Below are 24,020 nucleotides of genomic sequence, written 5' to 3'. Positions count from 1 at the left end.
GAAATCCGAAATCTTTAAATAAACAAGAATAGATATGGGTTACCCCATATCCAAGATATTCGGCTTTTAATTTATTCGAATTTTCATTGTGCTCAGATGATTTCTAATTAAAAAAAACTATTTACTGATAAAACGTCAGAGATACTCAAGCTGTAGAAAGTCAACTATACAATGGCCATAAATATCCTAAAATGACATAATATTTAGGCTACTGAGTTTCAACATCTTTTGTTGAATAAAATATGCATGTACTAAGGAAACTGCATGTACATATATAACGTTACATGCGTGTAGTGACTTTTATTATCACAATGTTGCAGATGCCTAAAAAATAGTTTTAATTTCACATAGAACATAGACTAAATATAATTAACTGTATAATTTTAAAGATGTATTTAACAGTTTAAGAGCAATTCTCTGTAATGACTTTAACTTTTATATAGGAGCTGTGGCACGCATAGTCTCAGAATTTCTCCAAACTCTCTATGATAAAAGTCTTTGATACCATAAACTCAAATCAAGCAAAAAATTGGTTGCTACGTGTCATGGTTACCATAGCAACATTTCCTAAAGTTTGAAAAATGGCATTTTTCAACATCTTCAGAGTCCCACAGTTCATGTTTGCAGCAAAGCAAACAAGTGGCAATGACTGTTTCTGAAAGTTGAAGGCCTGGTGTCTTAAATGCATGATTAACATGTTTGGTAAATCATCTATAACATACGTTACTATGGAAACAAAGTATTCAAAAGTAATAATTTTGTTCTTTTAATTTTATAAAGTCATAAACTTAAGAATAAAAACAATTATAGGTTGAAATGCAAGCAAATAATAGAGAAGAGATCCTTGTAACATATACCAAGGACAAAATATGATATTTCTTATAGGTTGGCAATGGTTGCCATGGTTTTAATACCACGAAGGGATTTTAAATTTACTCTCTTAGTGTTTTAATCTTATTCTATCTTTTTAAAAAGCATATTTCTATATAACTGATGATCAATTTTTAAAGGCCTTGGTGTGACCCTAATTTTCACATTTCAAAAAATTCAATTTCAATTCTTTATATAGTGCGTTGCTATGGAAATCAGGCGAAAAAACATGCATAAAAATCTGAAAAATACTCTGTTTCCTTGGATACGTACCGTTGTATGTAGATTCCCAAAACTTTAATGATTGATATATGTGAACAACTAACCTGACTTTCAATTTTGACTATCAACCAGTCTCTAACTGGATGTAAAAAGCTGGCACATAGGGTCTAATATTGACAAAAAATTAACAAAATCGAACATTTTCTCTTCTTGGTAACCATAGCAAAAGTGTTGTATTTTTCAACAACCTTTATCAATATATGATATTCAACTTTAGTTCTACGAGATAAGTACTATTCAAGGTGATTCAAATAATATTTTTCTTGATTAAAAGGTTAGTAAATTCCTAAAGCAGCAAAAAAATATCACTTTAAACAACTAGTACGTTGTTTCCATGGTTACACTGCAAAGTAACAATTAATCTCAATGTTTCTTATGTTGTCGGTGTTGCAAGGTCCTAAGGATGCATATTTGCCAGACATAAATTTTATTGTTTTTTCTCAAGATAGTAGCATTAACCCAATCATAGCAACAGATTTTGCATGGTGACACTGTGTTACCATGGCAACCATGAAAGTTATTTTTAGAATAATATTGCCAATACCTAATTACATGAGGTCAAATATTTTTCATTGTTTTTCTTACATTGTTGATTGAGTTTGATCATGTAACATCTATCATTTGTGACTATAGAGCGTTTTTCAGCTTTTTTCAGCATCTAAAATGTATTTCAAATGTACCCATGGCTACCACTTACTTAGAGATAAATTCTAAATAGTTTCTTTATAGCATAAGTGGCAACAAGGTGTCAAGTTTTTGGAAGAATGGTTTGTTTATTTTTCTTAGTCTTTATTAAGGCTTAATAAAGATTTAAAGTAGCTGAAAATCTCAATTTTTTCAACTTTTCTGGCTGTTACCATGGCAACCAAGACACATAGCAACGAAATTTTATTTGATATATGTTTCTGGTGTCAAGTTGTAATAATAGGTAAAGTTTCATCAAAATCGGTGACCATGCGTGGCAAAGAAGTTTAAGTGGTTACGGAGAATCGCTATTAACAGCTCACTCATTTTCAGGAATATTTAATCCAAATAGCATGATACAGGCCTGTAGCAACGTTTTCAAAGTGAAGGGGTGGGGGGGAGGGGCTCCAAAAAAATCCCGCGTACTATGGGCCTGTGCTACATGTGTACCATCTAACTTTCCAATGATAGAATCTTCTGTAAAAATTCGAAACAAGTCCAAGCAAAGATCAAAGATAGCCCAATTTTTTTAAATAGCAAAACTATAGATCTATCAAGGATAGATTTTAATTTATTTTTTTAATTTTGTGCTATTAAAGTACTATAACTCAAAGTATAGGCATATGATAAAGATGGGTCAACAAGAGTAATCAATGAACTCGTCTAGAGATGCATTGACGGCCGTTGTTAAACGCAAGATCGGTTGGGGGCTGTGAACATTCCTTCGTCATGGAATAAAATCCGACATTTAACACTTAATATAGATTTTGAATATAGAGACGTTTTGAAGATAAACTTCATTTTTGTTTCTAGAAATGTTTTTAATAACAAAAATAGTATATTTTCGTGTTTTTAAACTGAGTAGATCAATGACCTAGCATCGTTTTAGATAACTCAGTCCCTCTAACCCAGTCTAGGGCTTGAGTAAAAAAACCTGCACTTGTTATGAAACTGGTGTTTAGTTCTTCTTCATGTCCGTAGCAAATACTGATACCCAGTCTACATGATCTAAGCGTCACTAGCGAACGGTGCACATACCTGTGCTTGCAAGACCAAATAGACTAGGTTTACACATGTGCGAAGATCCTTTCCGACGAGCTCGGCAAATCACGTTGCTTTGCCGAGAAGTTACGATTGCAGGTGTTTAACCATAATAACCATTCATTTAAACAAGAGGCCCAAGGGCCTTAACGGTCACCTGAGTACAATACAACAATTTAGAGGATCCATAAACTGAAAAATGAAGCTTTGTTGCCCAAAAGCAAGAAAAATAGTATGATTAGCATCAACAAAATAATTGGTCTAGTATCTATCTGCCTATCTGACTTTCCAAGTCATTAAATCTATGAAAGTACTTTTTCATTATACAATAAATTATCTTGCATAATTCTCTTATTCTATTAAGCTTTCAAATACATTATTTACATTGATTAATTATCAAAGATGAATGGCAAAGGGGAATAACTTTGCTCAGCAGAATACAAGTTAATAGAGCCCTGGCCAGGACTAGAACACTTGACTAAATGGTCCAGGTGTTCAAAATTCTGGTAAAAATACCCTTGCATATTAAAACTTTTACTCTGTTTGCCTTGAACATCCCCAGAAGCATAGAAGATTTTCAAAGAAATGCATTTCCCCCATATTATTAAATAAATAAAGCCCCATCCTTGCCCAGAACATCTGACCCATTGGCCACGAACTCACAATTCTGGAAGAAGCACCCTTTCTCATTATAACTATACACTTGTTTCTTTACTTTATAACCAGTAGTAGAAAAAATATTTTGAAAGAAATTATGCATTTTCACTATATATAATCAATAGAGCTCTTTTCCCCTCACCAGAACCCCTGACCCAAGGGCCATGAGGCATTCTTCCTTATCATAACCATGCACTTCCTTTGTTTGAAAAATACCCACGCGCACAGAAGATTTTGAAAGAATTCATGCCTATTCCCTATATAATCAATAGAGCCCCGCCCTAACACCAGAACCCCTGACCCAGAGGCCATTAAATTCATAATTTCTGAGGCAGTCATGCTCATCATAACTATGTACTTAGTTTATTTAATATCCAGGAGCAGAGAAGATTTTCAAAGAATTAATGCAATTTTACTATATAATCAATAGAGCCCATCCCTAACACCAGAACCCCTGACCCAAGGGCCATGAAACAATTTCTGAAAAGGCAGTCATGCTCACCATAACTATGTTCTTAGTTAGTTTATTTAATACCCAGGAGCAGAGAAAAAGATTTTCAAAGAATTAATGCAATTCTACTATATAATCAATAGAGTCCTGCCCTAACACCAGAACCCCTGACCCAAGGGCCATGAAATTCACAATTCTGGAAGAGGCATTCTTGCTCATCATAACTATGTACTAAGTTATTTTATTTAATGCCCAGGAGCAGAGAAGATTTTCAAAGAATTAATGCATTTTAACTATATAATCAATAGAGCCCCGCCCTAACACCAGAACCCCTGACCCTGGGGCCATGAAATTCACAATTTTGAAAGAGGCACTCTTGTTCTTCATAACTATGTACTTAATACCCAGGAGCAGAGAAAATAATTGCAATTCTAATATATAATCAATAGAGCCCTGCCCTAACACCAGAACCCCTGACCCTGGGGCCATGAAATTCAAAATTTTGAAAGAGGTACTCTTGCTCATCATAACTATATACTAAGTTAGTTTATCTAATACCCAGGAGCAGAGAAGATTTTCAAAGAATTAATGCATTTTAACTATATAATCAATAGAGCCCCGCCCTAACACCAGAACCCCTGACCCAGGGGCCATGAAATTCACAATTTTGGAAGAGGCACTCTTGCTCATCATAACTATGTACTAAGTTACTTTATTTAATGCCCAGGAGCAGAGAAGAAGATTTTCAAAGAATTAATACATTTTCACCATATACTCAATAGAGCCCTGCCCTAACACCAGAACCCCTGACCCAGGGGCCATGAAATTCACAATTTTGAAAGAGGCACTCTTGTTCTTCATAACTATGTACTTAGTTACTTTATTTAATACCCAGGAGCAGAGAAAAAGATTTTCAAAGAAATAATGCACTTTCACTATATGATCTATATAGCCCCACCCTAGCACCAGAACTCCTGACCCTGGGGCCATGAATTTCACAATTTTGGTAGAGGACTCAATGCTTATTACAATGATGCCAACAGTTTGACTGCTTGATGTCCAGGAGTAAAGAAGAAGATTTTTAAAGATTGCATTATTTTTGGTGGTTTTAGCCCCACCCCTCAGGCCCCAGGGGGGCAGGGACCATGGAATTCACAATTTTTGTTCCCCTTCACCCATAGATGCTATATGCCAAATTTGGTTGAAATTGGTTAAGCGGTTTCAGAGAAGAAGCTAAAAATGTTCAAATGTTAACACACGACACACGACGCACACCGCACGCCGACGGACGAGAACGGATAGCAATAGGTCACCTGAGTGACTCAGGTGACCTAAAAAAGAGAAGAAAAAGCACACAGTTAATGATTAACATTCTCACTCAAAAGAAAATATACGGCAATTAACGAACAATAATCATGACAGTTATATAATTGGTGAACAGATTTATCACTATCAATCGAAGGATGACCTATATATTTTCGTGAAAAAGACTGAGGAGGCAGAGAGCGTAGGAATATGAAAACTTTTTATTTCCTTTTCTGGGGAAAAGTGATTTTCTTAAAATCTTTTTACGTTAATTTTGTTTTCTTTAACGTATTAGATATACATCATTATTCTTAACATTTGTTGTAATGTTGTATCTACTGATCATGAATGGAACTATTTTCTTCGGAGCAATTGTGTGAAGAGTACCTGACTTTAGTAATATATCTTGAATGGATAATATGCACTGATCGAATATATTAAAAAAACTTTGAAGAGCTGAAAAAAGGGGGAGTGCAAAGACTGGAGCCGAATACAGTGTATGTCGAAGGATCAGAGCTATGTTCATACTTTGCATGTGTATTCCTTTCAATAATACCCTCTCTTTGGGTACCAACATTTTTTACCTCCTGACCTTGGAGTTGACCTACTTTGAAAAACTTTTAATCTTGCCCATACCTTCGGTTTGTGCTCGAGATTTTATATTTCACAAATCATTCCTTGTGACAACTTCGGGTACCATCATTTTTGACCTCTTGACCTTCATCCTCTACCTATTTTTTGAGAAGAAAAAATTTACCAAACTTTAACCTTGGCATCACTTTTGAATGGTTGGTGCTACGGCTTTTTATATTTCATTTTTGTATTCCTTGTGATAAGATCTTTCTTTGGGTACATATGCAACAACGTTTTTGACCCGAGGTCAAGAGGTCAAATTTGTTGGTACCCAAAGAAAATTTTTGTAACAAGGAATACACATGTAAAATATGAAAGCCCTATCCCTTACCAGTCAAGAGTTATGGCCCAGGTTAAAGTTTTTGCAGACAAACAGAGACGTACAGACAGAGCAAAAACTATATGCCCCCAAATCCTCAATAATTCAACGCTTAACATACACAATTTTTGGGCTTTTTGACATCATAGACAACTACTCTTTCAATAAAAATGAAACTCAGATATTTTCATATCTTGTGCTTGGTCATCTACAAAATTACTTGTTAAAATCCTTCCAATTCTACATATAGGTACTCTGAAAATAATATTAAATAAAAAGAATGCTGGAGTTCCAAATTGTGATATCTATGTATTTTATGATGTTTGAGGGCTTTCAACTATTTCATATCAAGTCAGCATTTTGCAAATTCTATGGTGGTTATAATGGAATATTTGTATATATAACCAATCATTTGGATATTTTGACCAACATGCCCAATTGCTAGACCATTGTTTAATACCAATTTTGACTACAGATTTACTCAGATTACCTGATTGATAATACAGAGGGATACTAGTGGGCATGATCAATCAACATGGGATGCTTATTTCCCCTGATCCACCTCTGGAATTACCAGGAGTCTGTGTTTTAATTTGTATTCTTTACTGGCAATATGAGATTGATCACTGTTTGGCCTTTTCAACACTGGTACTGTTAAGAATGGATTTAAACAGAAAGGAAACAGATATGATGTAAAATCTTACCACTGAATAGACCTGCTCAATCAACCCTGCTTACATATTTCTTTGCAAATCATATTAACATAAAAGACTCAATATTTTTCCTTAAGAATACTTTTTTAATTTTATGGAAAGAAAATGATAAATAAGGTGCATATAGTTCATAATACAATTTGTGTATATTAATATGTATTTAAATGAGATATGACTAGAATACCGATGAACTCTATAAAATATTTCAATGATATACAATTCTATAAGGATAATCATTTTCATTTCCAGAGTAGGATTATGCAAGTATTTGGAAATCTTAAATCAGAGAATTACAGCATTTCTCTAGAAGTATAATTGCAGTTCCTTCTGAAAAGACACCTCAAGAACTTTTTCACTTACTTAGCAAATATCTGCCATTACACATATGTAACAATGATCTAGATTTCACAAATTCTGATTTTCAAAAAAAAACATCTTATTCATATAGGTTATAGCATAAAGAAAAATAAAGAGAAAATCAATTTAATGATATAATTTTTACACAATTTAAGTGTACAATTTAACTCAATCAGGTTTACTTCATCACAGTGTCTGAAAAAATAATAAAAAATTTGGGGGGAAAAGGGGAATTTTTCATAAAATTTCCTCAAAAGCTAAAATATAATATCATTACAAATATCATATTAACAGAAAATGAAAGAAACTAAAATAACATCTAAAATGCACTTTTTTTGCTGTTCTTTTTATAAAATACCAAGTATTGAGAAAGGTTAATCATGATTACAGAGCACATGACCTTTGAACTAAATAAAAAAAAAAAGAAAGCTGTATTCTCCTTCTTTGGCACACAGGGAAATACATGTATACAAAAAATAAATGTATCAATATCATCATTAATGAACATAAACAATTCAAACTTTTTAAGTTATACTGATGAAAAGAAAATGCAGACATTACCATAATACCATATATATATTATATGTAATAATATAATACATTTTTATAAATATTGCACTATCTATGGATTTCATACAAGAAGAATACTTCAATCTAAATTTGTCCATACATTTGCATGCACCACCATTTCTAATTTAATATTTCAATGTTGTCAACTTAGATAATACCAACAAAAGAATATTACGAACAACCCAACATTCTGGAGATACAATGGTAGATTAATTATCTCTCTTTGTAGCAATGTTTTTCAACAATGCCAATGAGAATAAAAAATTTTCATTACAATTATTATACAAATCTCTCTGTTTGAGAATTCGAGATCCGTTAGAGTTCACAAGATTGGACACTACAGATCCTTCAACACAAGCTTTACATAAAGAAAACAGATTAGATAATATGTTCTCCATCAAATATAATCAAGTCTTGATAACCTTAGATCATCAACATGACTTATTTACTTCAGTATGGTGCTTGACAAATGCTATTGCTGAGAGCTCTTTACAAAACTCTTCCATGACTATGATGGCCTCTAATTGGTTTTGGTCTTCATATCTGTTTACAAGATTTGAAAATACAGATAAGAAATGTTTTAAAATTGAAACATGCAAATTTAAATGACCAAATTATATTGATAGAATAGTTAAACTGAGAGAGAGGAAGAAAGATTAAAAAAAAAGTAAACAAAAACAGTTATTGGAAAGAATCATTTACCTATATGTTATTAGCACTGTATATTTGCAAGTTGTATTCAGAAATAAGTTAACATGCATTCTTTAAATCTAAATACATTGTCCTATAAAATGAATACAAACATATGAAATAAAAATATATATCATATGACAATATCAATTTCCAAACATGCTTGCAATACAATCGTACAACTAGTAGCAACATGCAATGATATTTCAAATAAATATTTTGTGCATGGTATAATGTCAGCTGCAAAAATATTCTGTAATTTTTTTTTTATGATTAATATGGTTGAAATGAAATCTCCATACAATGTATTAAAAATTTAATGAACAACGCCCATCACTCATTTCATGCCTTAAGCATTTTCTTTAAAACAAGGTATCCTTTTGACTCTGGATTTTTTGTTTTTAATCTCTATTTGGGCATTCATTAAAATGAAGGACATATTTTTGGCCTGAGCCTACATGAGTTTGGGCAACTAGGAAACATTGCAATAGTTTATAATCAACAAATAGTCAGACCCTGATGATTTTTACATAGGAATTACTATACAGTTCAAGATGATAAATCTATAATGAGTTAGTCTGCATCCTTCCCGTTTTTTTTTTTTCTCCCAAAACACACTTTATCTCCAGTTCCTCTTATGTTCATCATTCTGCTCTGCTGTATTATTACACTTGTACTTTAATTTTTTTCCCCACTTTACACAGAACTGATTAGAATTTAGTAATGTAGACATATGAGAAAGAGTTACAGACTGAGTTTAACAACATCAGGTCCCTAACATTGACTTTCCTCACATGTACGTACTTTACAGCATCCCCACTGCTAATTACTTTATTTCTTATCATCATCTCCCTTAATTAAGTATTTCAAGGCTTTACAAAAATTATGTCTATAAAGCCACATGTTCTTCTCAAAAAAAAAAAAAAATTAATTAAAAAAAAAACAATAATAATAAAAAAATTAAAGATTTTCAAAGGAAATTTACTTTAAAAACATTTTAAATGAGTTCCTTAAGTCAATTATTTTACATGATATTCATTTTTAAAAAGTTCTGGAGAATTTATTATGATGCTATTAGTCCTTACTGAAACACACAAGCCCAAGGCACAAGGCCAAAAAAATCAGCCTGCAGGGCCAGTAAAATTGAAAATAAGATTAACTCCAAAAGGCCTCTAGAATTCTACTCTCAAAAGAAATACACTTGTTTACATTCTCATTAGAAAGGCAAGAGAAGTTGAGAATGATAAACAACAGATACTATTTCAAATTTCAAAAAAGTTGAATACATGTATCATTTAAATCATTAATGACAATAAGAAGTACTTTTCTAATATTTGTAAAATTAATGTAAAGAAAACGTGGGGACCATTAGTTTTCATTGACTGGCTGGTCCTATAGGCCAATGGTACAAAAAACATTTTGGGATCAACAGGCACATTTTCCTGTGTATACGCACACAGACTGTGTTTTCCTAAGCCTGACTTGTTGAATGTGCAAGGTGCTTCCTTATACCCGGCAGGGCAGTGACAAGCAACAACAAATATTAATGAACTTACCCATCATGGAGTTTTGTTACAGTTTTCAGTCTACAGATAAGTCATAGCATAAAGAATGAAACAGTTAGCTTACATGCTAAAATACAGGTTACTGCTATCTTGGTTATGTTGAGGCTATATAGCTGTTACAATGAAATATATGATTGCATGAAATACTAATACATTGTACATGCATATAACTGACAGAATGTTCATGCATAGATGATTATGTTTCAAAAGTAAAAGACCTGAATTGAAATCTTTCATGTTTCCTGAATGGTCTTGTTCTTAAAGCCAAGAAAAACACATACAAATTATTACATGCTTTGGTTATATACATGTAACATTCCTCAGCATATAAATCAGAAAACAGTGACATTCCAAATCATCCAAAATGCACTTCCTCTATGTAGACATGCCTAGATCCAAATGTGCACAAACGTCCCCCTCCCTTATAATTAATTAAGAAGTACTGTAATATTTTACCTCATTTTCATATTGTTATTTTTTTTTTACACAAAATGAGGGTTGGCTAATAGTTTACTTTTTCTGCCAAATGACCACCTATTAATCTAATACAATTTCAAAAAAAAACAACATCAAACTCTAGTTTTGACACTTGGATTGTATGCATCAAAACATTGTCAAATCTGGCTTTGGGCCCATAAAACTTAGACAAACTCACTTTTGATCTTAGTCTCCCTTTTACAAAAGATATTAATAGTTGAAAAGTGAGACTGAGCTCAAAAGTGAATTCATCAAAGTTTTATAGCCCCTGCAGAGATCTCTTTTGTCAAGCACTTCATAATAAAAGGTAAGATTTTTTTTCACTTTTACTTTTTTGGATGAACTTTTTGAAAAGTTTTAAACCACAATTTGTCCCTTCCCTGGAAAAAATTCAGGATCCAGGCCTGTGTACTATTTATCATGCTCATTTTTGCATTCATCTGATATCAAACTGATTGTTAAATGTTCACAATTAATTTTCAAGATGAGCTAATCCTTACCTATGAAGATTTGGACTGGTTCCCATTAACTGACGACGTACACTGACCAGTTTCTGACTAAGGTCACTTTGTGTGTGAAGCTTTGTTCTTATCTCACTGGACAGCTGGAATTAAGTTGACTAATTTATGTACTGTAGTATACATATATATATATTGTTGTTGATGCATAACTTATGCTAAGGTAATATTTCATATACAAAAAGTATTAAGATCTTTGTAAACTTTATTACTTTATAATACAAGAGGCCCATGGGCCACATCACTCACCTGAGTAACTTTGGCCATGCTGTTCTTTACCAGATTTCCCCCCTTCTAATACTTATTGTGGCCCTGCCCTACCCCTGGGGGTCATGATTTTAACAATTAAAAATCTACACTATCCCAGGATGCTTCCACATAAGTTTCAGTTTTTCTGGCCCAGTTGTTCTTGAGAAGAAGATTTTTCTTACATATTTCAATGTAAAATTGGATTCCCTATTGTGGCCCCGCCCTACCCCCAGGGGTCATGATTTTTACAATTTAGCATCTTCACGATCCCAGGATGCTTCCACATAAGTTTCAGCTATTCTGGCCCAGTTGTTCTTGTGAAGAAGATTTTAAAAGATTTTTCCTATTTATTTCAATGTAAAACTTGGATTCCCTATTGTGGCCCTGCTCTATCCCCGGGGGTCATGATTTGAATAATTTAGAATCTACACTACCCCAGGATACTTCCACATAAGTTTCAGCTTCTCTTGCCTAATGGTTCTTGAGAAGAAGATTTTTAAAAAATTTTCCTATTTATTTCAATGTAAAACTTGGATTCCCTATTGCGGCCCCGCCCTTCCCCCGGGGGTCATGATTTTAACAATTAAAAATCTACACTACACCATGATGCTTCCACATAAGTTTCAGCTTTTCTGGCCCAGTGGTTCTTGAGACCCCACTCTATTTTTGTCTTTTTTTGATTATCTCCCCTTGTAAGGGGACTTGGCCCTTTATTTTAACAATTTAAACTTCCCTTCACCCAAGGATACTTTGTAAAAAATTTGGTTAAAATTGGCCCAGTGGTTCTTGAGAAGAAGTTGAAAATGTGAAAAGTTTACAGACGGACGGACAGACAGACAGACGGACGGACGACGGACAATGGGTGATCAGAAAAGCTCACTTGAGTTTTCAGCTCAGGTGAGCTAATAATTTAAGAAGTGCACATACATGTACCCATTATGAAACATGTAATATTCAATAAGTTAGATTAATCTGAAGTTAGAGCTCTTACTAATACTAAGATAACATGACCACTAAAAAGTTTCATTGCATTTAAGATCTAGAATTCTATAAACTGCAACTATCAGTTGAAAGTATATGTAGATCACCAAATTTTCAAAACGTTATTTTTGCAGAGCAGTTTTTTGGTATTCAATAGGGAGACAAAATTTTCATGAAATCTGGTTACTGTTGCATATAATCTTCAGAAATAAAAATATATTCTCGAGAATTAATTTTTTGCAAGCAGACAGTCTCCCCTAAATGCACAAAGTAAAGTTCTTATCTGATTTACTGCATTTAAAAACCTGATCATATACATGTACATTGTATGATAACTGCAGTACATGCATTAAAGAGAGGAGGTTGTTTTATTCCAACATATGTGGATACAATGTGGACATATAGTTAATTTATCTCTCAAGTGCTCCTCGTATGAATCAATCACAAAGCTAACGGGCTTTCCATCTGAGAATCTGGTTACATTTACCTTCTGGAAGACAGAAAAAAGAGTTTTGACACCATCCCTGACAGGAAGAAAGGGATCCAACAGGAACTCGCTGAGATTGGGGTGTGGCAGGAGAGCCAGTCTCGAGATAACAGAAGTCAACTGTAGGTTAACTGGATAACTCTGAAATGTGTATTAGACACAAATATGTAAAAAATAAATAAATAAAAGATGGACATAAAACCTATACCTGATGAGACAGAATTTTTAAAAAATAATAGTGAGAGTTGAAAAGCTATAATCTCTACAATGACAACATAATGTGGAAACAAAGACATTTAGCTGTAAAAAAAAAGGTTAACATTCTTTTACCTGATCCATTAAGTGCGACATTTTATCCAGTATCATTCTCAGAAAAGACCCTTCATAAAAATCATCCATGACAAATCTCCTGATGACAACAGGCTCTTTGGGCCAAGACCAGGGGTCTGTCATCTCACACACATGATGAAACTGAAAACAGAAAATAAATGACTTTCATTTAAGACTGCAATTCACACTGGATTGGGGATAATATGTCCTACCATACAGTGGTTACAGCATTTCATTCAAGAGTTGCAGAGTAAGGAGTTGATCCTTACATCATGGGTTTGAATCCCCCTGCGGGACATGGAGACCTGTCCTTGGATGATCCCATATAATTGAGATCCTGTATCTCAATACAAGTAGGATTTAGCACAAAAAAGATACCTCACTACTGAATGACCATGAGTGCTGAGTACAGGTCTAGATTAGCAGCCCTCAACTGATAATTGGTGACATCCCAAAATGACTACTAAAAGGGACATAAATCAAAAATACACTGGATGGGGTTGTATGCCTGTTTATGGTGTGCAATGTACATGTAAAAGTCACTAAATAAGATTAATCACCTGAATTCATATCATTTAATTAAGGAGGCTGGGGGGTCAACAAATTAACCATCAGCAGATATAACTTATTTTTTTTTAGATATGATATCTTAAGCTGTCAACTATCATTTGGCAAAGAAAAAATTCATACATTTTAGTTTTTAAAATTTGATCATTTTTGTACATGTATATCTTTATATGGAGCTCTTCTTCTAAAGGAATCAATATAGTCTAAAAATGGCCACGACCACCCAGCCCTCTTAAGCAGAAAATGACCTCCACTATACCATAAGGTATGATATACTGTACAAGGTTTAACACACTCTTTACACATGTATATACAATTGAATCTGCCTACCCATAAATTACCCTTTTAAAATCAATATATACCAGTAACCCATATGTGAAAACAATCCTCTCTGATGAGACTTTTATTTAAACTATTAAAATATTCACAGAAGTTGTAAAGAAAAATTGTACATGCATGGATGTGTATTCATTTCATACCAGATCAAAACTATAAAAGGGGAATTATTTTGAAAGGGTTTAAATAAATACTTTTAGTAACAAAAGCAATAGTGTCCACAGAAGTCAAAAACTGGTTAGAGGATTATGCATCTTGATGTTGTCTTCATGTTACCAAGTTTAATACAAATAGCATTTACAAAAAAAAAAAAGAAAAAAAAAAAAAATTATGGACAAACTGGTAGCAAAACACAGACAAACAGAGATGAATGGGTGTTGAACAATCTCTTCATGTATAATCTTTTCTAATCTTTGATCAATACAGCTTAAAAATAATTCATGGTGATTCATTCAATTACAGGCAAACATCGTTATCTCAAACTCAATGGGACCGAGCTAAAACTTTGAGATATCCAAGGATTTGAGATATCCAGGGTAAAATACTTAAAGAATAAGGGGTTGGGACTTCCAAATCACTTTGATATATCCATGGTATTCAAGATATCAGTGTTCGAGATACCGAAGTTCAACTGTATATTTACCAGCTAGCACTTTCCCTCTTTTCATCTTTAAAGATGATGTGTATCTTTTTAACATATTTATCAAAACTAGAAATATGTCCATAGGACATGAATGACTCGCCGAGGGTATATTAGTAATGCAACATGAAAATTTGTATTAGTGTATGTAATTTGATGAGAATATCTTGAATAGTTTCTTTAAAAGTGAAATCTAAAAAGTTAGATATAGATGATAAATTCTCACCAAATTATGTACGAGGGTTGTCCGTAAAGTTCGTGGACAGGCTAAATTTTAAATAAAAGTTGTGTTATAGATAGCTTAGATTATTATTAGCATATTTATAATCCTTTACTATATGTGAATTACAAAGTGTAAAATTTTATCCAATTTTAAATGCATAATTACAATTATGACTTCATTATTAGACTTGGGATGGTGACCCGGAGCACGGCTAAGTTTTAATTAAAAAGTTATTTATCACTTTATGTATTTCATTTGTATTTTGTAAAATTCCGCAGAAATTTGGATGACTTTCACATAATGACATTGATAAAAGTTATAACGTCAAACATGCAAAGTTTGAACGTTCAAAGTTTCGAAATGGCAGAGAAATTGAGGTTAGAATCTATTAAGACAGGGTCGTCGTTGTTCGAAAAAGGGACGTTTTTGGAAAAAGTGGAGCAGAGAGCAGTGATAAAATTTCGCGTACATTGGAAAAACACCAACAGAGACCCATAAATTCCTTAAACAGCCGGGAAAAAAACATAGTAAAGTAAACCTTTCTTTAGTGTTCAAGCAGCACAAAAGATTTTTGGACGGAAGGGACAGTTTACAGGATGACATGCGTGAAGGAAGACCATCTTTTCGAGATTGCAGTGCTGTAAAAAATTAAGTTCATGATCATGACGTGATTGACATAGACTTTGCCGTATTTCCGGACATAAAGTCGTTTTTAAGAGGTTTGATCTTTTGTAGGATCTGAGACAGGAAGTGTTAAATATTATATCACGTATGAAACCAGAACAGTTTGTACACATTTTTGATGATCGTTTAAAGCGACATAATGTGTTGAGTTAAACAGTGACAACTTCGAGAAAAGTTAAATGTATTTAGCTTTGACGTCGGGTAATGTCAAGGATTTTCATTTTAGTGCTCCGGGTATGAGTGTGTGTCTTTTTGCATCTAATAAAAATATAACTATTTGTGCTTTGTTTGTGATGAAAACTTGCATATTAATGAAATGAAACATGAATTTAATGAAAATAATGGTTTCATATGTTTTATCAATGTTTGTCAGTTATTATCAAGGTTGTCCACATACTTTACGGACAACCCTCGTATAAGTGCATATGCTTGCACAAATACACCTTAAATGGTTTCTTTAAAACTAAGCAAAATACAAATTTAAGAAAAGTGAGGTCAAGGTCACTGGAAAGTTCAAGGTCAAACATTTTTGATGCAGTTGAATAGTTCTCACAAATACCTATCAGCATATTAAGTTTGATAAAAATATTTTGAATGGTTTATTTAAAACCGAGCTTAACACTAATTTAAAATAAATGAAGTTAAGGTCAAAGGAAAGGTCAAGGTCAAAAAATGTTGATGCAGTTGAAAAGCTTACATCAGTATGTATCAGCATATGAAGTTTGATAAAAATATCTTGAATAGTTTCTTTAAAACTGAGCTAAATACTAATTTAAGAAAAGTGAGGTCAAGGTCAAAGGAAAGGTCAAGGTCAAAAAATGTTGATGCAGTTGAATAGCCATCATCAGTATGTATCAGCATATGAAGTTTGATTACACTATCTTAAATGGTATCTTTAAAACTGAGCTAAACACTTATTGAGGAAATGTGAGGTCAAGGTCAAAGAAAAGGTCAAGGTAAAAATGTTGATGCAGTTGCATAGCTCTCATCCATATCTATCAACATATGAAGTTTGATGAAAATATCTTGGATAGTTTCTTTGAAACTGAGCTAAACGAAAGCACGATGGAAGGATGGAAGGACGGAAGATGGACATGACAAACACAATAAATTTCTATTAAATGCCTTGTACCTGTTTGTGAGCATCCCTTAAATACATATCATATCCACTGTCCGCAGTCTGATAACTGGACTTTAACTGTTCTGGCAGCAAGGATAGGAAACTACAGAAAAACAGATTTAATATCTTTCTTGTTATTTTGAGAATTCATGATGGAAGACATGACTAATTTACTGCTACCTACCAGTTAACAATCTTGTGAACTTCCGTGCGACTTGACGAACGACTGAGATTTGGTTTTGCTGATGCTTCAGTGCATGTGTCCTCTATGAAAAAATTAATATTCTCAACTTCCACATACATGTAACAGAATAGATGTTAGTTTATCCTAGGCTTTCATTTTTTATTTAGATGAAGTTAACAGTTTTATCTTTTTCAAAATCATAAGAAGAATTCCACTTCCCATATCTAACAACCTAACAATCATTAAATTCCCATAAAAATTCACAGCCTCATCAAGGTACAACCTGTCCACTTCCATATGACAGTTATTAGCATCAATTAACTTATAAGGTTTCATCAATGGAAAGTACAGACAAATAAATCTAAACCATTGAACATAAATTTAGACAATTTCATTGAACTCATGTTATGACTGCATAAACTCTTTCAAACTGCATTCATTATTCAGTTAACAACCAAGAAAAGGTACAAAACTCTAGATTACCTTCACCATTTTCAGAGATTCCATTTGTTGTTGGGGAGTTTTCTCCCTTGTCCTGCTCGTTGATTTCTGGTGAAGTTTTGTAGTAGTTCCTACCTAACAGATTGCGTAATACTAAGTTATGTATGATGTGTTCATCATCTTTCTGTAGGAGAGTGTCAAACAACTTCAAAGTAATCAAACTCAGCTGAAACAGAACAAATATCATAATGTGACATACTGTAATATGATTTTAATAGTTCATGAGTCCTGTAAGAATATAAAAATAAGTGTATACATTAATGTGTCTTGAATAACATTTATATGACTAAAGCTATTGCGACAAGAGAAATCATTGTTAGCTTGATTTTTCTTACTTCCTCGGATAAATGATTACATCGCTCAATGAGTCGGTCTCTGATGCCTGGATGAGTTGTCTCCTCTTTTTGCTCTGGTAATCTTTCTGATCCAAGAATGAAGAAGCAAAACTCTGAAACAAATTATTATAAACATGAAGCAATATGTTTATAATACATACACCTCATCCAAATTAAAAGTTTAACATTTCTGAAAGAAACTGACAACCAATTAAAAATTAAATATATTTCATATACTGCTATTATTTTCAAAATGTAATTTCAAACTATGTGTGGACCTATACTGTAAGTTGCCTTATTGTGTAAAATTTGGATCTCTGATTTTGTTCCAACTCTAACCCCAAGGATCATGATTTAAAAAAAAAATATTCAACACAACATAGGTATGTTTTGCTTATTAATATGATTTTGAGAGGCCCTGGCACTCTTGATTTTTTTCCAATATATTCCCACATAAAACTTTGATCTCCGATTGTGGCCCCATCCTAGTCCCAGGGGTCATGACCTGGACAAACCTAAATCTAAACTATGTAATGAAGCTTTCTTGTAAGTTTCATCTTTTCTGGCCTCATGGTTCTTGACAAGAAAGTTTTTTTTTAAATGATGCCATTGATTTTTCACTTATTTTTTTTAATTACCTCCTCTTGAAAGAGGGTGTGGCCCTTTAATTGATCAAACTTGAATCCCCCTCATCAAAGGATGCTTTGTGGCAAGTTTGGTTGAAAATGCGCAAGTGGTATTGGAAAGTGGAAAGTTTACAGAAACACAACAGACTGACAGATGGATGCCAGACTCTCTTTGATCAATAAAGCTTACTTGAGCCTACTGCATGCCAAAAATAACTGAAGACCCATGTTCTAATAAAATATGTGCACATAATAATCTCCCCCTCATAGAGAGTTTGGCAATTTGTTTTAAATGAATTTTTTTCACTGAGGGATGCATTGCAAAAGTTTTTGTTTAAATTGGCAGTTCCTCTGGACAAGATGTCTAATATTTGAAATAGTCGCAAGGCTATAGAACAGAACATAAGGCTTCTTATTATATAATTAAACTATTCTGTTACCATTTTAAAATACAAAAATTAGTTCCAGTATATTTTCTAAAGCATTTCAAAGACCAAGAAGACAAAATGTCTACATACCAGACAAAAGTTCTGGGGAACACACAGTCCTTAGACACCTATTGAGGTATGCTGTAGCAAGTATTGCACCTGGTTCTGACCTAAAATAAGGTAAATGTAATGACTGGTTGATAATCTAATCTTGTATCTACTGTTGAATTCTTACAGTTTCAACTTCTGATAATCACATTCAAGAAAATGAGTTTATTGATTGGTAGATTTTACATAGGAACACCATGCAGCTTCCTTTTTGTAATTTATAACTGTGTGAATACTGTGGAATCATTTTAAATCATGGGGGCCAATGTTAGTGGGCAACCAAAATTTTACTGGATAATTTCTTGTATCAACTCATATATACAAAGGATTTAATGAACCAATATGTTGACAAAATTATTGTTTGTGGGGATGTTAATTTGTGGGTAAATGTGACCCACGAAATCCATGAACATTGGTCCCCAACAAATACTGATGATTCCATAGTAAAGGTACATCTATCTGGATGATAGAAAAGCTTTCACCAAGTAAGGAAAAGATTGATTGTGTGTTGTTTTACGTACTGTTAGAGAACTTTTCACTCATATAGAGACGTAACCATATACTGGTGAAGGGCTTCAAATTTAGACCTTTACTTGGCACTCTGGGCCACTGAGCAGTGAGGGTTCTTTATCATGCCAATGCCCACAGCGACATGGGGCCTCGGTTTTTTAAGGTCTCATCTGAAAGACCCGCCCCGCAACTTTCACTCCAATGTGCTGAGCGCTTGGCAAAGGAACAGTTGCTATCTATTTTTTATCAACTTAGGTCAGTCGCGGCCGTGGTTCGAACACACGACCTTCTGATCACGGAGCACTCTACTGACTGAGCTACCGTGACAGTCAGTAGGGAAAAGAATATAGCATCATAAAATTTTTTCTATAATCAGTGACATCGAATAACTTACTTTTTTTCACATAATGTAATCATACATACATGCATTACTTGATAGACACTATACACTGATGAAATATCTAAAAGTTAGTAATAGCAGAAACTCAGGATTGTGTTCACAATTTCTCATTAACCAAAAAATTGCATCAGTAATGTGTTTTGTCAGTACTTTAAGCTTTTTATCTGAAATCTCATGTTCGCAATACCCTAGATAAATTTACTATGTACATGTGATAACTTCTATATTTACATGTAAATGATTTATGATAATAAGATTACCTCAGAAACATAATAATTGATTTTATTATATAGCTCATACAGGGTTCTCCATCATTTGAAATTTTACTGTGTTGCAGACTTTATGTGAGCCACTAATATTCGCGGTATTTTCGCGATCAAATTCGCGACCGAACCACTATTCATTATAATTACACACACACACTCTCATACACACACACAAACTTTTTTGAATCACCAATTCGTTATACAAATGGTATGATTGTACATATTAATAAATAATAAATTAATGGGATGGATATTTCAAATAATTTTTTCCATATGATAATGTATATACAATATACTATAAGACAAACCAACTGTAACCCCACCCCACCCCACCCCCAACACACAACTTAAAAAAAATAAGTACGATACAACAAAAAACCTTAAATAATATACTTGTATCACTCTCTCTACAAGTCGCTCGTGTATATTAAACTTGATATTTTTGTATATACGTATTTATGAGTCATAAATAGTCTTTAATAAAAAAAGAATTAAAAGTCTAGATAATATTAGAGTTCTATATCTTAGTGTTTAATTGAATGCTGAGTTTGCAATATGTATGCGAGTATGCTCCGAAACATTCGTTTGGCGAGCTTTCAATATCAAACACCATGTTGTAAACAAAAAATGTCTAGTTTCAAACAAAATTTTAAAAATGTGTCTAGTTTCACACAAAATTAAAATTATATTTTAATAATTTAGAACCTGTAAGCCTCAATAAAAACCTCAATAAGGAAATCATAATGGTTGGTAGGGTCACTGGAATGATGTGATATTGAACACTTCTAGGACAGTCCCTGATATTGCACAGTTTTTTAAATACCGATACTGAAAAATTCTCTTTAATTTTGAGCTATTTAATTTTAATAATTAATACAAATCAATGGAAAAATGTTTAAGATATACAAGTATAATTAAGGGATTGTTGAACTTATATTGAAGAATATTGGCACTCATTGGCTGTACATTGTCTGTACAAATGCATTTGCAAGCTTGTGCATTTGTACAGCTTACTCGTGCCAATATTCACCAATATATGTTCAATAACCCTATATTATTGCACATGTTTGAGAGAGGAAAGAATGACAGCTCTATGCATGCAATCTTTGAGGCATTTGTGTGAATGCTAACTTATCATTGGTAAAGCATCTATGTAAGGAAAAAAAAATAAAATTCTAAGCTCAACTAAAAAAAGCATTATAATACAAGTTAATCTGTAATTCATATACAGAAACAAAAATCCAAGACAAATATGTAATTTCAGTAATAGTACACAGATCCAGTGAATGTATGAATTTGTTTCAAAGTCCCTTACGTTTGTAATACTGAGGGTTCCATGATAACATTCAGAAACAGTTCCCTGATGGACTTTGCCAGATTTTTGGCTACCATTGGATTTGAGACAGAAATCAGCTGATCACAATAGTCCAGCCAGGACAGAAAACTCACTAGATGGCGCTTTCCTAAAAATGTCTTATGATCTTCACTCTCTGTGATGACATCCAGGCTGTAATGAAAAAGGTCTTTAAATTTCTTCATTATATTTTACTAAAGGAAAAATTAATCTCTTGTCTAAATGGAGATGCCATGGAATATACCTGTAATATCTAAGAATTTTTACAAAGAAAATCATCAGGAAAAAAGTTCAAGAACCTTTAATACAGTATAATAAGCTTCTAATAAAGTACCAGGGATGGATGATTTTGCTTCATTATAAATGTAATTCATTATATCTGTTGAGTTCACAATATACATGTATTTTAAAGCCAGAGAGAATGAAAATCACTTTGCTGTAAGAGTTAATTCATTATAAGCATATTCGCTATAAGACTGTTTTACTGTATCACACTTTGCATCTGCTTCTTGCATGCACACCTTGCAAAATTTATTCTTGTATTTTGCAATCTAACATTTTTAATTTTTTTTTTTGAATAAGTAATAACTAACCCCCATTTGGCCTCTACATTCTCGAGATCCAAGGGACTTATGAAAGACGGTAGTTTGAGATATGCCTCTACGAGCCTCTGGCTCATCTCCATACAAAAGGCTGTATCATGGACGATACATGTGGCAGCTGTTTCCTCTGGCAAACTAGCACACAGCATCAAGCCCTCACATGCCTTAACAGCTACCCGACTGTCCTGTTAAAAAATAAAATCACACCACATCCAAATCTCCATTTCTTAAGCAGTTATAAATACTTAGAGACTAAGAGAAATGTTATCTCAGCCTCAGTCAAAATTTACACCAATTTGTACATTGAGGTTTGAGTCGAGATAATTTTTGATATGGCATCATACAAAAGAAGAGGTAATGACTCTTTGTGTAACTATAAAGAATGAGCAAATGGGAAATGAACAGGCTACAAATTGAGGGGGAAAACAGCAATATCAAAATACGTGTACAAGTTCTGAAGTGGAATCTTCAGTGCCAATGAAAAAAAAAAGAACTTGCCAAAGAATACTATGACAGTGGATATGCATGAGATCTGTAGAAAAAAAAGATTTATTCTAGTACAGATGATAATAGAAAGCTACTCTAACTGGCCTTTGTCCTGCTTTAAATATCATGGATGAAGATTAGAAACTAGGCAAAAGAAAAGAACATGTATTGATAAAAATTATAAACACTCATGAATCAGATAAAAATTTCTACTGTAAATGTATTATGAATTCTGCATGCTCACAAATTAATTCACTTACTCAATGCAGATTTATTGATTAAATTCATATACAGTCAAACCTTGATATCTCAAACTCAATGGGACTGAGAAAAAACTTCTCGATATCTGAGGATTCAAAATATCAAAGTGAAAAACAGAGAAAATGAAAAGTTGGAACTTTCAACTCACTTCCACATATCCATGGCATTAGAGATATCAGTGTTCAAGATACTGAAGTTCAGCTGTATCTCTAAACTTGTTCTTCAAACTAATTAAGGGAGTTCTTATTTCATTTTTTTTTAAATATGGGGGGGGGGGGGGGGGGTCAATACTAACATTTCTGAAATTATATAAACTTAAGAAAACTAAAGCTTACTGCTACATTGTTTCAAAATCACTGAAAGATTTTTTCTGATATAAATTCTAGAGTCACTGCAAAAATAGACATTGTACTAGCATGCAGAGTAAGTCTGCTAATTTTAATGTGATGAAGGAATAAATAGAATTTTTGAAAAAATAATTCAAAACATGTACAGTATGTTTGATTTGTTTCTCAAGCTGTGCATTCTAGATATCACAATAACAAGAGGCCCAAGGGCCTTAACGGTCACCTGAGTATAATACAACACTAAAGGATCCATGGAAGTATAAAACAAAATTAACTGATAGACGAAGCAATGTTGCCCAAGAATTTCAAACATAGGTAATCAAAGATTACGATGCTCACCTCGACAAATGTTATCTATAAGTAAGGCAAATCTCACATCATATTTTTTTCTAGTTAGTGTACATCCCAAGATCAATATCCATGCAAGTTTGCTATAAGTAGTACTTATAGTTACTTGGAAAAAGACCTGCTCCAAAAACTTTAACCTGGTCACTCATCTGGAAAATCTAGGTCAGATCCAGCATCCGAAGCAAGTGTGGTAGTGTCCATCCCTTGATGCATCATCCATGCAAGTTTGGTTCAGGTAGGGCTCATAGTTACTTGGGAGTGGACTTGCTCCTAAAACTTTAACCGGGACGCCAACGTCGGGGGTATAGCATGAGCTCATTTCGACTTCGTCGAACTGAGCTAAAAATCTGGTAAAAATACCCTTGCTTATTGTAATGTGCTAGACCCGATTGATCTCCTTTGGATCATACTTGGTTTTCCCAAGTCTTACAGGGATGATAATGAATGCAAAATATACAAATACAAAGAACACTTGCCTATTGTGTAAGGTATTCAATATGTACATATATTTTTTT

General features: G+C 33.2%; 1 protein-coding gene across 2 annotated transcripts in view; it reads right to left on the bottom strand.

Annotated features, from left to right (window-relative positions):
• Nucleotides 1-7,020: 7,020 nt before the first annotated feature.
• LOC133181011 (FHF complex subunit HOOK interacting protein 2A-like) overlaps nt 7,021-24,020 on the bottom strand; it is a 41,847-nt gene continuing 24,847 nt past the window's right edge. The window contains exons 7-18 of one of the 2 annotated variants that reach the window (XM_061315532.1): nt 22,055-22,248; nt 21,423-21,614; nt 18,914-18,993; nt 17,770-17,882; nt 17,417-17,600; nt 16,934-17,015; nt 16,762-16,852; nt 13,180-13,320; nt 12,850-12,990; nt 11,115-11,218; nt 10,356-10,394; nt 7,021-8,425 (exon numbers count right to left, since the gene is read on the bottom strand). In XM_061315532.1, the coding sequence (XP_061171516.1) occupies nt 8,314-8,425; nt 10,356-10,394; nt 11,115-11,218; nt 12,850-12,990; nt 13,180-13,320; nt 16,762-16,852; nt 16,934-17,015; nt 17,417-17,600; nt 17,770-17,882; nt 18,914-18,993; nt 21,423-21,614; nt 22,055-22,248 (1,473 nt within the window). In that variant the 3' untranslated portion in view covers nt 7,021-8,313. The remainder of the gene's footprint in view (nt 8,426-10,355; nt 10,395-11,114; nt 11,219-12,849; nt 12,991-13,179; nt 13,321-16,761; nt 16,853-16,933; nt 17,016-17,416; nt 17,601-17,769; nt 17,883-18,913; nt 18,994-21,422; nt 21,615-22,054; nt 22,249-24,020) is intronic. The other variant, XM_061315533.1, reaches the window with a different exon arrangement.

This window comes from Saccostrea echinata, unplaced genomic scaffold (assembly GCF_033153115.1).
Source record: "Saccostrea echinata isolate AGI-Se365-2 ecotype Australia unplaced genomic scaffold, CSIRO_AGI_Sech_v1 ptg000008l, whole genome shotgun sequence".
Lineage (NCBI taxonomy): Eukaryota > Metazoa > Mollusca > Bivalvia > Ostreida > Ostreidae > Saccostrea > Saccostrea echinata.
Note: the sequence above shows the minus strand (reverse complement) of the source record. Positions and strands in the feature narration are given on the sequence as shown.